Source organism: Drosophila persimilis, unplaced genomic scaffold, assembly GCF_003286085.1.
Source record: "Drosophila persimilis strain 14011-0111.01,24,50 unplaced genomic scaffold, DperRS2 tig00000002-arrow-pilon, whole genome shotgun sequence".
NCBI classification, from domain to species: domain Eukaryota; kingdom Metazoa; phylum Arthropoda; class Insecta; order Diptera; family Drosophilidae; genus Drosophila; species Drosophila persimilis.
In genome coordinates this window covers 6586381-6602744 of record NW_020825289.1, presented here as the reverse complement: position 1 = coordinate 6602744, position 16364 = coordinate 6586381, and the positions used below count along the sequence as shown (strand labels likewise).

General features: G+C 44.3%; 1 protein-coding gene across 1 annotated transcript; it reads left to right on the top strand.

Moving 5' to 3' along the window:
- The first annotated feature begins 10253 nt into the window (after positions 1-10253).
- LOC6590143 (gamma-1-syntrophin) lies at positions 10254-15199 on the top strand. Its single transcript, XM_002015920.2, has 9 exons — positions 10254-10668; positions 12401-12465; positions 12525-12674; positions 12736-13021; positions 13081-13430; positions 13490-13648; positions 13705-13929; positions 13989-14192; positions 14248-15199. The coding sequence occupies exons 2-9, from the start codon at positions 12406-12408 to the stop codon at positions 14356-14358; spliced, it is 1545 nt and encodes a 514-aa protein (XP_002015956.1). The 5' UTR covers positions 10254-10668; positions 12401-12405; the 3' UTR covers positions 14359-15199.
- Positions 15200-16364: the final 1165 nt, after the last annotated feature.

Below are 16364 nucleotides of genomic sequence, written 5' to 3'. Positions count from 1 at the left end.
CTTAAACATCAATGCTAGAGGCAACCCAATGCCCTACCTGATCGAGGAACAGATGACCTGACCGCACGCCCCACAGGCCTGAGGCCAGTTATAGTCTAAATTTTGGATATAATCTCACACGACACATTGTTATAATTTGGCTTGAAACATCAATGGTTGTTAATTTGTTCTCACTTCCTTTCGAATACAATTCCACGGAGCTCCGCTTTGCCACATCCTGGATTTATCTGTAGATTGATGAGGTTGAATCTGAGATAAGCTGCTTAACGATAGATCATCGAAAGGTGCTACTTTGCTACGAATCTCATGTTGATCGCTTAATTATATATGTTTTTTCCCAATTCCCTGGGACCCCACCTCTCAATGGGGATTCTATTCAGCCAACATACCTGCCAAATCAAAATTTGATTTCCAATTGAATGCCGTGCTCGCATATTCGTATAAATATTGCCTGATTTTCCCCAATTCGATTGATTGTCGGTTGCCCGGGCTGGCAGCTGTGCGGATTTGGCTCCTTTGATGTTCGATGTGATTATGTTGACTGTAAAACATTTACATTTTGGTTGGAGTGACAAGAAAATTGCTTTGAAGTCAGGTGGTGAGGGGCCAATCAATGGCATTTGGTAAATAGCATTATGACGCTGACTTTACCATACATTCTAGGGCATGGCATACGTTATTTACCTAAAATCTTGCAGGTAAGTACATATGTGTGTATGTATTTATCCGTTGCTCCTGCATCAGGAGCAGCACGTTACGGCTAATTACAAACGGAGCACGAAATGGCAAATGTTTCTCTCAATATTTAATTGGTCTCGGGTTCAGGGTTCAGCTGCACTGGCAGCTCCATCTCCAGGTGCGTCCTGCTGGCTCCTAGTCTACTACGTGAACGATGAATCGTATTTGACTGGAAGCAACGTAACTGCAGTTGCCAAATGTTGGTAAATGTGGCTTGTGTGCTCTCCCTTGCCTTTCTGTTGTGGTCCGTCCGTGCGGATGGGTCTGGTCTGCCAACAGCGATGTGCAGTGGAATTTAATTTTGCCTTCGAATGTCAAATGGCATACATCTTGATTATACATTATACTCGGGCAAATAGCCTCTGGGTGCCTCCGGCTGGACCCTTGCACTTACGCACAAATGCACACAAAGTAATATTGGTTTAAAGATTTCCCGCCATCCTTCCCTCCCGCTGCCTGACTGCCATTTGGTTACCTTGATTAGCTAATGCTAATTTAGGGATTTGTGCTTTCCCTTCACCTGCTTCCGACTGCTATGGTATGCATGCCCAGATTTTGTATTTGAAGTCCTGATTGTGAGGGCGAAATGCATGAGGTCCGGATATTTGCGGACTCCATAGGGATTTAATTAGGAATTAAATTCAATACTTGATGAACGAATGCCAAATCAGTTCTTACGCGATGCAAGACATCAGAATTCAACAATAATAGTCTCAGATAAACCTTATCGATTCCTTCATTGATACCAGTTCCCCATGGTAACAGTCTCAAGTCTGTTCTTGACAGAGCTCCTGCACAGCACTCGCCCCCATCTGACTGAATCTGATCCACTGATTGCCCTTTTCTGAACCCATTGACATTGGCCATTACCCGAGAACAAGAAAAAAATTAAAAAACATAAACGTCTCATTTGAAGACAAAAGGGCAATTTGCTCAAGACAACACGGAAAAGGCTGTCCGGGGGTACCAGATACACAGGATACACTGTGGAGCATGTGGCGGCTTGGCTGTGGAGGGGGTGGGGCCTTGGACACGGACTAAGGAAATGCACGGATTTTATTGCTTATTTGTTAAATGGCTCGAGAAAGTTAATCAAGCGTGATTTTGATACGCCCCAGAGATAACGAATTATACTAGGTACGTACTACGTGGCCAGCCACGAGAGAGAGTCTTGGGGAATATCTCTGCCTGCATACATATGCAAGTGGCTCCGTTGTTTGTGTTTTTTTGGTTTCTCTGGTATTGTTTTTATTGGTAATTTGGGAGAAACTTCCAAAATTTCGTTCTTAGACTTTTAAAAGCATAAAAATCCCTCTGTGGGCGCTCAGACATACCGTCAGCGACACCTGGCGTTTTGTCGTTTTATGAATTAATAAAGACGCCAGGACGGTTAGGATTCCTCTCTCCCACAATCTACCCCCAACACACACATTCGACAAAGTACTGTGCGAGGGGTAGCCGTTGCCGTAGCCGTAGCCGTCTCCGTCTTGTAGCTTATTAAACGTATTTTTACAGCATGCTTTACAAGAATTTTCACTTTATATGCAAACATGTGAAACACTATAAACAAAAGACCCCAATTTGCACGCATCCACACATGCCCCCGTGCTTATCCCCATATTCTTGGGTAGAAAAAATTCACTTTCTATTAAATTTTACAGTAAACTGAATTTACACCCACTCCAGCCAATGAAAAACAGCAGGGGAAAAGCTGAAAATTTTGTGGGTAAGCGCAACCCCAAAGAAGAAGGAGAGTAGGAAGCTCCTTTCTCATATAAACAGAAAATTGCAGAAAATGGCGACACCTGCTGTTGCAAATTAGAAAAATAAGATGTTTCATAAAAATGAAATGTCAGCTCAAGGGGCGAAAAGGCGAGAAAGGCCCAAGAAGCGAGGGAGCACAGCACAGCAGGAACACAGCGACAGCTTCAGGAACAGGAGCAACACTACAAACAATAACAACAGGTGCCAGGAAGAACCCACCACCTGGAGCAGGAGGAAGGGGCAATCCGTATTCAAATGGCAAGCGAGAAATATGGGAGGCACAAAACGAAAACTTGGCAGGCATGTTTTGACGATGAGTCCTATATTGCCTCTGGTACAGTGAAAGCTCTCTTGAGTGAACAGCCTCAGATCTGTCGGCAAGGATTGTAAATGCAGGTGCAACAAATTGTTTGTCCCCTATATACCCAAGAACTGAGGACCTATCCACTGTGGTTTTTGGCCTCTAAGGAGCTGTTGTGGCCAATATCTCACTTCCCTTCAATTTGGGAAACGCTCTGCGAAGACAGAATTTTTTTTGCACTTCCGGCTTCATTCACTTTACTATTATTAAAGCAACAATGATTCACAGAAGCAACAAAACGCAGAACTAAAAGAAACCCACACAAAATGCGGCCCACGGTATCAGGCGATCAGAAATGCTAAGCGGCAACATTCATGTTACTTAACAGCAGGTCTAATGTACAGAGAACATCGCCCACAATGGGATTAACAGCGCGCTGTAGAGATCGGCACACCATTAACATAGAAGATTATCATTGAAATGCAACTGACATTTTCAAATGTGTGTGTGTGTGTGTATATAGTATGTAGTTCTATAAGTGGCCGTCACTGATTTACAGTAGCTTCCTTACAAATGCTGATCGCCTGGTAGCTTCGGTCTGATATCGAAGTGCCGAAGCTTGTTGTTGCTGCAATCGATTGTTCTTGTGCTTCGTTTTTTAAAGAATCCTTTTATTTCGAAACAATTTCTGTAAATCTGACAGACCCATCGTGAATGCCTAGAGCCTTGTTTAGACCAACCACAACTCAACCATTTGAGAGATGCTTACGATTTCTTTTAGACAGGTGCCTCCCACTCACCTGCCCCCCAAAGAAATTTCTCTGTCGTATGACAGTGGGATACCACCACTCATGGATACTCGTCATCTTATCAAACATTTTGCTTACAGCGATTGGGCACAAAAGTCATTTAAAGTTTGCTCCCCAGTTAGTCAGGTTTGCCAGGCAGCTCGATGATGCAGGAGCACCACCAGCAGCAGCAGCAGGAGCAGCAGCAAAAGAAACAGGAACAAGCATGGAGGAACAGCAGCAGAAGCAGTAAACAAACACAGAGCAAAGGGAAACAAATCTAATAAAATCAGCAGATGATGGTCATTAGACCGAAAAGTAATTTCATTTATTCGCAAACTCGATTTGTTGCTTTGTAGCACGAAGTGCGCACGAGTGGGCTGCCTCTTTCACAGCCACTGCCACTGCCACTGCCACTGTTCTGTTGTGTCCTGTCCAGGCCTGGCCAAGGAGCTGGCCCGGGCCAAGATAAAGGTCAGAGGGGTCAGAGTGGAGTCAGTGGAGTTAGAGGGCCGGGGCTGGGGCTAAGCAAGGCAAATCAAAGCAGCGAAGCGTTCAACCAGCGTCGCGCATAAAAACCCCATGGAGGAGGCAGCAAACAAGAGGAAGCCCAGGAAATACAAACAATGCCTGCACCCAGGAGCAGCCCCACATCCAGACAATGTGAAATATCACAAAGGAGGAGAGCAGAGAAGCCCACGGCATGGGGCAGGGGCAGGAGCTGGAGCTGGAGCAGTAGCAATAACGAAATGTGCTGCTCTCTTATAGATTTCTTAAACAAATTCCAAAGATGCGTCGTTAAAATTTGGCCGCCACTAAAAATCCAAACGGATTAGTGAGGCCAGCTCCATTCCGGCTGTTGGGCTCCATCACGGTCCGGCGTCGGTGTCGGTGTCGGTGTCGGGGCACAGTGCTCAACGTTTGGGTCGTAAAGCTGTTTTTAGGGGAATCACACACACACACAGACCCCAGGATACATTCCCATACATCCACTGGCGCAGGCACACCTGTAATAATGGTAAAACAATAAAATTCCTACCTCTGCTGCCGGGCTGCACGGAGAGAAGTTTCTCGCTCTCGAAATTTCAATGGCAAAATCAAATGGACAAAATGTAAATGAAAATGCTTTTAAAATGAAATTTACCGTTACCCAAGCGCTTCATTGTTGCGCAGTACGGACGATGGACCTTGGACTTCTCTCCTTCGCTGCCTCTCCTCCAACGGAATGGCATTCGGAACGGCAACGGCAACGGCAACGGCACCTAAACGGAAATGAAATTAAGCACAAAATGTTCCATTTGCCAGCTGCCAGTTGGCGTTACTGTTTCTGTTCTGTTTCTGTTTCTGGCTCAGTTTCGGTCATTACTTTTGCAGAGGCCCAAGTAATTGAAAAATTGAGAGGATGCTAACTCAGAAGAGCTCTCGCAACAGATCCAGATACGTTGTTTTCTTTCAGAGGAGGCAGTGCTAGCTGGCAAATAGGTGTTAGAAAGCATCTATCGGAGCCAGGAGCTTAAAGATCCTAGCATGAACAGAGAATGGAGCACTCCGGCACACGAATAATTTTAATCCATTATCCAAAACCCAGCAAAACAACATGCTGGAATGGCCCTCGGTGTACCTCTTTCATTACGAATGCAGCAAGTGGTCAGCACTCAGGTTGATGTCCGAGTGCGGTGGCCAACAAGATCACTCAAAAGGATGCCACACCACAGCTCAACATATAGTAGTTCATAATTTTGATGGTCTCGTGGAAAAAAGTTACTTTTCCATTTGCAGGACACACACCACACGCACTTTACGGGCCAGTGGAAAAAGTTCTGTCTGTTGCTGAAGTTTTAGTTGCATGTGTGCTTAATGTTTGCAACTGGTAGCAGGGCACACATAGGTCCCTTTGGTAATATTATTTGATTAGCAATATTTAATGAAATTTCGGTCTACACTCTACTATCAGTAGCGTAATAATTCGTGGGGAAAGTTATGAGGGAACTTATGGCAGATAATGATGGAATCCCAGACAATAGGGGGAACTTTATGCTAACTTTAACTAACTCCTGGCTCCTGGTCACACCCTCCATCAGTGTTACGGGCAATGGGGCAAAAGTACCTAATTGCATTGGCCGCCTGAAAGGAAATCATTAATGACATACCGCAGCGGGGAAGAGTAGCGGGGGAGAGCGAGGAAAAGACATCCTTGCATCACATTTTCTGAACAATTCACGCTCTTCTTCCACGCTCTTTGGCCCAGCCGAAGCGGGGGACCAGCGAAAACTTAGCCCAGCAAAGAAAATCAGAGGATGCACGAGATGTGGGGGATGCCGGGGAGAGGAAATTAAGCTGAACAATATATTTTCTTCGGCAAGTGCAGCGCTTGCATCGCCCGCGCTCCTATTAGCAGCCTTCTTGTTTGCCTTTTCCTTGCTCTCTCTTGGGTTGATTACCCTTCTCATAGTATCGAATTGTTCCTTAGCATAGATCAAATAGAACCTGTCTATTGAAAAAATAGTCTTTGTGGGAGAAACTTCTGGGTTTCTGAAGATAATTCAATCAGACATTTGATGCTAAACTTTTCTATGTAAATATGTACTTAAAAGAGCAGCAGTATTAATACAAATGCATTTCTAGGGTATCTGAACCTCCGACGCTGAAAAGGACTCTGTCATTCCCGTTTCCTTTACTCTTGTGGTTATGGTCGTAGTTGTAGTTTATGCTGTAGCTGTATTTGTAGTTGTGCAGTCGCCACACCGCCACCCACTCATTGAAGCGTTCTGGCCGCGCAGCAACAAAGCGCGAATTACCGCCATTTTGTGCACTTTGAACGCCATGTTGCCGTTTTTATCGCTTCAGTCCTTCGCATCCTTCTTCTTCATAGTCCCTGGGCCCCTTCACCGTGCTCGCTGCGGCCTGTGGGGCTCCCGGCAAAGTAATTGCCCGGCGCCAAAGCTGCCGCTGAAGAGTGCAGCCTTACAGATGGACAGAGGGAGGGGGTATCGTAGGCGAGACTCCTATTGAGGAGGGTAATTGATTTATGTATTTATACTGATTTTTTAATTAATTTATAAGCTTTGCCCGGACTCGAGCTGAAGCCCAAAATGCTATTTAGCAGTTCAGAGTGCGTAAATCAATGGATGATGGATGCGCGGGGTGTAATAATATCGTTTTTATAGCAACTACTACAGCCATGGATCGTAAATCACTGTACTTAAGGAAGTTTTATATGTACCATAGTTACTCTAGTTTCTGGTGATGCATTCACGAGGGGGCGTGCACAGCCTACTGTAAGAGGAGCCCTTTGGACTATGAACTATGATGCATTACGATAGTAATATTTTGACCGTTATTAGTGCAGTTATTGCCAATATATGTACATTGTACAAACACACTAAACGCGATGGGGCGCATCGACCACAGCTAATAGTTAGACCGCAACTGTGAATACAAAACGCATTTTGCAACCGCTGTTGGCCCTGCAATCTACCCACAGACAGGAACCTCCCACCACACCCAATATGTCATCCCGCCACTGTCTGTTGGGGCCGGACTGGGCCGCGGTGGGCGTGCTGCTGTCCACTCTTTATTAGCAATACAAATGCAAACAAACTGCGAGTGGATTGTGCCTCCATTGGCTTTGGGGGAGGCGTATGTTAATCCTCGTTGCTTTTCCTGTGGCTCTTGTTGCGTGCATATGAAAATTAAAATTGTTGACAATTGTCATTTTTTTCGCCCCATCCGAATGTTGTTGCTACTGTTGTCGCTGTGTTGTCAGCGTTGTTACCACGGTTGTTGTGGCAGCCCCATGCTCCGCCCCCATTCCTACTGCCGTTGCTGCTGCCACACGCAACTAACCGCATTTTGATTGCCATGCATTCGACCGAATCGTGCTCGTTGCTAAATTGAAAGCATTTTCCGTGCCGTGATTCTGGGGCTGGGCCAGCCCCGGCTGCGTTGGCTGGAGCCGGGAAAAAGTCCTGGAGGGAAAGCTCGGCAGAAATAACGGAAATTGTCGCCTGGCGTGTGGCGTGTGGCATGCGTGGTCTGCATCCCCAGTTGGTGCACTCGCAGCCTCCTCCTTGGAGCCCTGCCCATTCCGATTCTGCTTGTTTGTGTGATTTGTTTGCTGGCTCAGCTCAGCTCAGCTCTGCAGGAAGCAGTGCGTGAAACTGCATTAAAATGGATAATCCTGCAGGTGACAACTATCCAATCAATCGGAATACATGCATGATGCATCTCCCCCTATATGAAAATGGAAATATGTAGCTTCCGAACCGACACTGTTGTCCGTCTCCGTCGTGGTCTCTAACTCAATTGATTTCCTAATGTACCGGAGGTGCCAGGAACCAGCCATCAGGCTTAATTAAATTTTTGTGTTGCTGCACAGAGCATCCTTGTGTATCCTTGAGGCAGTCGCACACAGACACACTCTCTGGCAGACACGGAAGCCTGTATCTTTGAGATGCAAGCTTGATGTCGTGGCAGCTGTCAGACAGAAATCTGTCAGGTTCATCGAGCCACAGAATAACATAATTATTCAATTACACGATGCTTCGCTTCTCTTCTCTGCTTAAAGAATGCCTCTTCTCCTGGCAATCGCACCAACAATGTAATCACTTCAACCAGAATCAACAGGGGAATCGGCTAATGCAATTATTGGAATCCGCATAAGTAGAGACCCCAATCCAGTCGGAGCTGGGGCCACGGCCATCCATCCTGCAGTGTGGCACTTGGCGGCGATGGAAACGGAGATGGCGATGGTGATGGAGATGGTAAACCAACATTTGCACAGGCCATAAATTCCCGACATTTGCCAATGCCAATAAGTTGGGTTCGGGTCTAAAGTTTTACATTGGTAACCGAAAAATATGCAAAGCAGTCATAATTTTACTTTAGAGCCGAAATATTTTCGAGCGAAATTGTTGGCAAACAAACTTTTTTATGCATCAACTAATTTCAATCAGCTAACAAAAATGTGCTCGCTCCTTCCTGCTCATGGTTTTCCATAGCCACAGAGATGTGGAGGGGGTAGAGGGTTTTCCTCAGTCACAGAGAAATCGAGGGCTTTTCCTCAGTCAAAGTGAAAGAGAGGGATTTCCCTTAGCCACAGCCAGAGTGACAGAGCGACAGAGAGAGAGGTGGTACCGAAAACAAACGAAAAACTTTTGTCAATAATGTCGACAATGTTGCTGTTACTTTTCCTATGGCCACTTTTGTTAGAGTCGCCACCAATGTCTTAAATCCCGACTGATTGCGATGAGTGGCAGCGACAAGTGGGGGACTAGCTTGATCCAATGCACCTGCCCCATCTCCCCAAACAGTGTGCACTCTCTGCCATTGTGTGACCTCTTCTCGACATCCCAGCACCCAGCAATAAACTTTTCAGGACTGCAGAAACAGCCATGGACATGGCCCCAAGATAACCGGGTTCGTGTTGCAGCAGGCCTGGCCACGTCCAAAGGATTACATTTGCATTGTAATGTTTCAATTGTGTCGGGTGAAACGTATAGTAGTATCTGGTTCTCACTCGGCCCTGAGGCGATTTTGCACTCAGCTTCAAGGACGAATGCAAATCGAGAAAGTGAAGGAAGCAGGCGCACGTTCCCTGCTGGTATTAGCCAGATTTCTCTCCTGTTGTTGATGGTCTGTATAGGGCATCTGCCAGAGAGTGAGCCATGGGTCGCTACCTGGGCTAATACGTTAATTAACTTTGCCCCCACCCATTGTATTCGAATGCCGTTTGTTCCACGAGCTTATCACTGAGCCAAGGGGAGCCAAAGGTCGGTGCTGGTGTGGCCCCATTCTGGCTAACAATAACAACGAAAATGGGTAAGTCAAACTTTTAATGAGCTAACGCAGCTGATTCAGCGTTCTAATTAACATTTAACGAGCATCTCGGCCGGCTCGAACATGAAATACGGCTCAAGATGGTCGGTATATGGCCGGGATTACCTACAGGTGGAGCAACAGATCAATAAATATCTTTAGAAAGGTATTTACCCGAATTTTGGAAGATGGAGCTTGCTTTTTACACGTAGATCTAAACCTTTTCTGCTCATCCACCCATTTTCAATCGATTCAATATGATATAGTGATCCAAACTGTTTGCCAAAAATGTAGGGCGGGAGATTTCCTGTTTGCAAAACATCTGAAGAAGAAATAAACTCTGAAACAGTGTTTAGATGGAGATATACGTTAATCCCTGATTTGTTGATAGGGTTTTCTATTCCAAGGCTCATCGGAAATTCTCTTTGAGGCCTCTCTCGAAATATATACCGCGTATTTCAAACATTTTTGATAGTTATCATGGTATTACAATAATCTAACATTATAGTACTTACAATATAGTGTCGCCACCATTAAATGCGGTGTTTTCTGATAGAACTAACCATTTCATTCCACGACTGCGCCACCTACCATAATTCCGACCTTTGCCAGAAAGCTCTTTTCATTAAGCTTTCCTTTCTATATCGAAATTTCGAATGCTTACCTTCCCCAATGGTAAAACTCTCGGACGTGACCGAGCAAGCACAAAGCCCTCCGCTCGGGAGCCGCGACTCCAACATATGGGGGCCTGCACAAGGCTGCACAAAGCTTCAGTGCTTTGGAGCTGGTGGGGACGAGAGAAAGTTCCGTCCCGCTTTTAACATGTTTATAGCGGAGTCGTGCCGTGCTCTCAGTTCGCTACCGTACAGCCTTTGGGAACGTTGTGCTTTCGAACGCAGGAGGGCAGCGGCGACCCACGTACTCCCCCACCCGCACACCCCGTGTATACCCAGTGCATATACATTTCTGGTGAAGTGGGCAAAACTGTGACAAACAACGGAAATTTAGCATACTTTTATGAGTTCCGATTTGGACAAATCGTGCGGCCAGGCCACGAACGGGTTCAGGCCACGTCTAGAAATCAAACATCAGAATTGAATCGCAGAGTGCGAGACTTGTGCAACTTCAACGAAAATGTGACCCAATTCAAAACGCGATTTCTCGGAACGCGTGTGTACAAGCTGCATTTGATATAAAAACGATTTAGCCACGCCAAAACCAACAGAAACCACAACAACAACGATAAATAAATAGATATATGTAAGTGTAACTACTTCTGTCAATATATAGAGGTCCTAATCCCTTGGGAATCCCAACGACGCTACCTCGATTGAGGGCGGGCTGGGAAAATGTTTAGCAAACATTAAATAATAATGAACATTTTCCCTCTGGCGAAAAGTATCGAATATATATGTACATACACACACTCGTATAGTACATATGTATGTATGTGTCTGTGTGTAGGTTCATGTGCGTGTGTTTCTTTTAGTGCTGCTGCTGCAAAAAGTTCAATCGCTGAAACTTCAGGCAAACAGCGCCCGAAAGGTTTCGCCTCCTGCTGCTCTTTTCAAAGCACAGCTGATTCTCGAGACACGAGCGAACATGTTCGCTTGTTTGGTTCGAAAAGGACATAACTCTTTCCCTCTCTCTCTTTCTCTCTCTCGCTCTCTCGGAGTCCCTCTTCGACAGTCCCTTTCCTGGTGGTTTGACTTGTGCCCAACTTTACTGTTTTACGGTTTGCAAGCACGCATGCCGAGGCACACACGTAATTTAGCCATAATCAAAGGTAGCCCCGGACAACAGGCATATGTGTGGGGATTGGGGAAGCGACTGTGAGTTCATGTACATAGGTCTGCTGTCTGACAATTTATTCAATACCATGTCACTTGGGTTGAAGCGCATGATGCACATGGATTGATTTAAGACCTTAAAGAGTATATATAATACTTGCTTTCTCATGGAATCATCTCTCGACAGCTGCCTAAGAATTGTATTATTTCAGGAAGTCTTAGCATCTCTATCATTGCTTTAACTCTTAACAAGATACGGACCGTATCTACCCCAATCATTGTAAACGAAATCAATCAGCTGCACATGTATTGATGGGTATTGCTCCTCAGAAATCATTGAAGTTCAAATCAAACTGTGGCATGCACCATCTGTACATGTCTTGGGCAGCCACCCTCGCCCACAATCCCTATTTGCGGAGCACAAGTGGTTGGTTATCCGCAATACCTATTTCGGTTTCCCATTCCTGACGAACAGTTGTGGCCACACTTCGGCACTCAGCAGCAGCAGGCGGGGGGCCCACTTCAATGTGTTTTCACTCATATCATGGTTTTCCGGTTGCATATTTGTTTTCCACTCCTAATGGAAAACATATGCTGGCCCAATGCTTTCTCCAAATATACATTGTACTATTTCTGTTCATAGGTGGGTATTTCTATTGAATATCTGTCTTGGGATCATTTCGTGCCGAGAGAGATTTCCCAGTACTGCTGGGGGGGTTGACTGCGCCTAATTGATTCTAATTGCAAGTGTAATTTAATTAACGCAATTGCATTGTTCACCTTGAACTATCAGTCTACATTCATATGTGGTGTAGAGTGGTGGCAGTGCAATTTAAGAGGCATTGAAATGCTTCGGTTGCATGTGGATGTCCAATCGATAAAGAGCCAACAATTTGATTACACTTCTTGCAACCCCCATTGCCATGGCCACTCAACAACAAGAATCGCCTGCTTACTGGGGCATGTTGATTGGCCGTCTGTTGTTGGCTATCATATCTAATAATAACCATCATAGCTCTACGCAGACAAGCTTTTTGATGCCAGCTTTGCCAATTTACTGACCCATGACCCGTCCTTTGGTCCGGGCTTTCATTTCGCTTCGCAATAATATACATTTCTGAGAAGGAAGCTGTTTTTTTTATTCTTATTCAAACGAAAGACTCACCAGTTTATTTAATTTTCTTTGCTTTCATTTACTTTAGAAAATATGAAGCTCTCTGACACAATGGCTACGCCAATAGAAGAAAAGCTTGATCAAAACCTTAAGGTATGCCAAAGCTATTACCCGTTAAGATCCATTTATTGACATATACAAATTCCTCATAGGTACGCACTGGCATGGTCCATGTCAGCGATGGCAAAAGCAGACCGGAACCACTTCGTCTTAACCTCACAATGGAGCTGCTTTCGCTCCAAAAGCTAGAAATCGTAACGCCAAGCAGTTGCCATCCGAATGGACCGCCCATGGAATCAAAGGTGAGATGACAGGCAGCCATGGAAAGAATAGGACTAAACAATATCGATTTCATACGTACAGGAACGAATGGTCCAGATTACGCGCCAGAAGCAGAGTGGCCTAGGGCTGAGCATAAAAGGAGGAGCGGAGCACAAGCTACCGATATTGATATCGCGGATCTACAAGGATCAGGCGGCGGACATCACGGGCCAGCTGTTCGTGGGCGATGCCATCATCAAGGTCAACGGGGAATATATCACGGCCTGTCCGCATGACGATGCTGTCAATATATTGAGAAATGCCGGCGATATTGTCGTCCTAACAGTGAAGCACTATCGAGCCGCAACGCCCTTTCTACAGAAGCAATGTAAGTCGAAAGAACTGATCTGTTAAGATCTATACTAAATGTGTAATCTATTTATTAAGTAACCAAAGATACACCTGACTCTGATAACGATGCCACCTGTGCCGAACTAAAGGCAGACGAGGGCTACAAATCATCCGTCAACAGTGGAACAATCAGCCGCAGCTGCAGTCGTCCCATGTCCATTTGCTCCGAACCGGAGAAGCGCTGGACTGATGTTGTGGCAGTACCCCTGATGATGGCCTACGTAACGAGATACATTTACGGAACCGACAAACTGCGACCCAATGCCTTCGAAGTGCGTGGCCTGAACGGGATCACCACGGGCGTCATTCACTGCGATGAATTGGCCATCCTCAGTCAATGGCTCAAGTTGATCACCGACAATGTGGTAGGCCTAACGCATCTACAGGTGAGTGGCGCTAGAAACCCCCCAATAAGCTTACTCCAAAATTTGCCTCCAATCTACAGATGAAGCTATACAATCGAAACTTTGCGGTAGGAGAGCGCATCGAGTACATGGGTTGGGTGAACGAGGGCGTCATCAACAACAATATATCCTGGCAGAGCTATAAGCCCAGATTTTTATTGCTGAAAGGCACCGAAGTGATGCTGTTCGAAACCCCACCAGTGAGTACCTACTATAACATATATCATTATATATCTAAACGCTCCCCGAATTCCAGTTGAATGTGGCTGGGATCACTAAGGCTTTGGTAGTCTATAAGGTGTATCAGACCATGTTTCGTATTGTCAAGGAGTCCGAGACCGTAGACAGTCGCCAGCACTGCTTTTTACTGCAGAGTTCGGGTCACGAGCCTCGGTATCTGAGCGTGGAGACCCGCCAGGAGTTGCTGCGCATTGAGAACAGCTGGAATGCGGCCATTGTGACCAGTGTTATCAAATTGGGTGTAGGTATACCCCAGAATTCACTAGTTTCCATTAGCCATATCTTTAATCTCTACTTTAGCGTAAGACCTTTGCGGTGTCGCATCATGGAAAGAGCGGCGGACTAACCCTGGACTGGCAGGCCGGATTCTCTCTCACCGAGGGCGCCGAATCCGCTGTGGTCTGGCACTACAAGTTCTCCCAATTGAGGGGCTCCAGTGACGATGGCAAGTCCAAGTTGAAGCTTCACTTTCAGGATCACGATAGTCGAGCAATCGAAACCAAGGTAAGAGTCTACTCTTGTATCACAATCGAATACATCTTATCCGGATCTTTCACAGGAGTTGGAGTGTCAAGTCCTGCAGAGTCTGCTTTTCTGCATGCATGCGTTCCTCACAGCCAAAGTGGCTTCAGTGGATCCGGCATTCTTGAGCTCAATTCAGCAGACCTAAAATGCTTAATCATGGAACAAAAGATAATTCACAAGGATATATATTCGTAAAGTGCATAGCAAATGATTCGAATATGAGTGTTGGACTAAGTATCATATACACAATGTCGGACTGTACTTCTTATAAACAAGTACGCATAAAGGTGTTGATTGGATATTGATATGATTATGGATATACTCGTACTTATAGCGCTGATAAAACTGAAAGTGAAATCTCTTGGTGCATTACAGTAACTTTTAAGCATACATAAGGCAATTACTTTAGGCATTTTCCTATTACGTAGACTTCATACTTGACAATTGAATAGAAGTTGATATTATTTACCAGCGATTGTTTCTATATCTAGCCTTTATAGTTGAATTAATTACCTAATAAGTCACCCAGAGATTGTCAGAACCTTGGAGATATGAAAGGAAGCCAAACACCTGGATTCGAGCTTGGAATGAGGTGAAGGGAAGGTGGCGCAGGTTCTTAGATAATTATGCTATGATAGATAGGAACCTTTGCAATAATATGCATTTAAACTTTTTGCGCAATTCAGAAACCCTCGCGTCACCTTCTTTCTTTAAAGAAGGTTCTCAATACAGCCTCAAAGGCTTTATTCCGTAATTGATATGTATGTATCTCTAGAAAACTTTTCAAAAATTCTAAAGAAATCGAATCGAAATCGAAAGAAATTCAATTTTTATGTGCGCTCTAAATGAAAATTTAATTTTCGAAAAACAAACCAATGCTTTAACAATTGATTGAGTGTTATTTTCTACAAAACAATAAGTAATAGCAGATATCATAATATATATGTATACAATATATGTATAATATACAATATATAACATCCACCGAACAAATCTCAATGCACAGACAGTAATACGAATTACATATGTAGATTTTATAACTGTTATACGAATACAAATACGAATACGAATACGATTACGAGTACATCTATTCAAAAGCCAGCTAAGTGAATCCATCCGACACTCACTTAGCGCATTTGTCAATTCAGAAAGTGTCTTTCGGCGGGAAGATTGTAATGGAACTATACGTTGCTTATGCATATACATACATACATGTAATGATTTTAAGCGTTATTGCACAACAGATACGATATATTTACGAATTAGTTAGCGAATCATCGACGAGCACAAAACACTCTCAGACACACACAAATATCAAGATTCCCCATGCCCCATATAGCCGCATCAATACACATACGAGTAATCGATGCAACAGAATAGATACTATGTATGTATACCGCAAATATATATATATATATATATATATATCCGATCAAGTCGAGTCGGAATATTCAGAATCGAAAGTATTTATTGTACATACATATGCTTAGCTCCACTGGGTTAGAATCCGAACTATATCATCCACACAAACTATGCCATAACTGAAGTATCAACGTAAAGAACAGCAAAATCAAACAATATCAAAATAGGTGCACATTACCCCATAACTTATGTAAACCAAACCCGACCAACATACGTAATCCGCATTACACCGCAAAATACCGTCAATATCAATTACTCGTACTAGGGATACCCAGATATCTCTTATCCACAACTAATCGTACGCATATATTTTTAATGCAAAGGCTTGAATAGTGCTGTATGGAATACCAATCATACATCATACATACATACATGCATACATTTATAAACGATAATATTTACCTTATTGCCTCAATTCTCAGCGAAAGAGTTGGATTTTTAGCGAGAACTGCGCTGCTTGATACATGTCATCCATAAAGCCACCATTTAAGTTGGTTCTGTTACGGTTACCTATTTAATTTCACGCGTTACTAAATTAATTAATTATACAACAAATGAAATGCATTCAAATTGAAATAAAAGCCCCTAATATCTAAACTAGAAGCGGTTCTTGAATGCTTTAATGGGGGCATTATTATGATAAAGATATTTTCACACTCCGCAAAGTTGATATCTTTCGTGAACCCATAGGGGTCGTATAAATAACCCACCCAGAACTGGAAACACGAT

What these genes read in the sequence shown, in the direction of transcription:
- LOC6590143 (XM_002015920.2), top strand. Translation starts at nt 12,406, where the DNA reads ATGAAGCTCTCTGACACAATGGCTACGCCAATAGAAGAAAAGCTTGAT. An exon ending in AGCTTGATCAAAACCTTAAG is followed by an intron (nt 12,466 to 12,524) that starts GTATGCCAAAGC and finishes AATTCCTCATAG; the next exon opens with GTACGCACTGGCATGGTCCA. An exon ending in CCAGTGTTATCAAATTGGGT is followed by an intron (nt 13,930 to 13,988) that starts GTAGGTATACCC and finishes TCTCTACTTTAG; the next exon opens with CGTAAGACCTTTGCGGTGTC.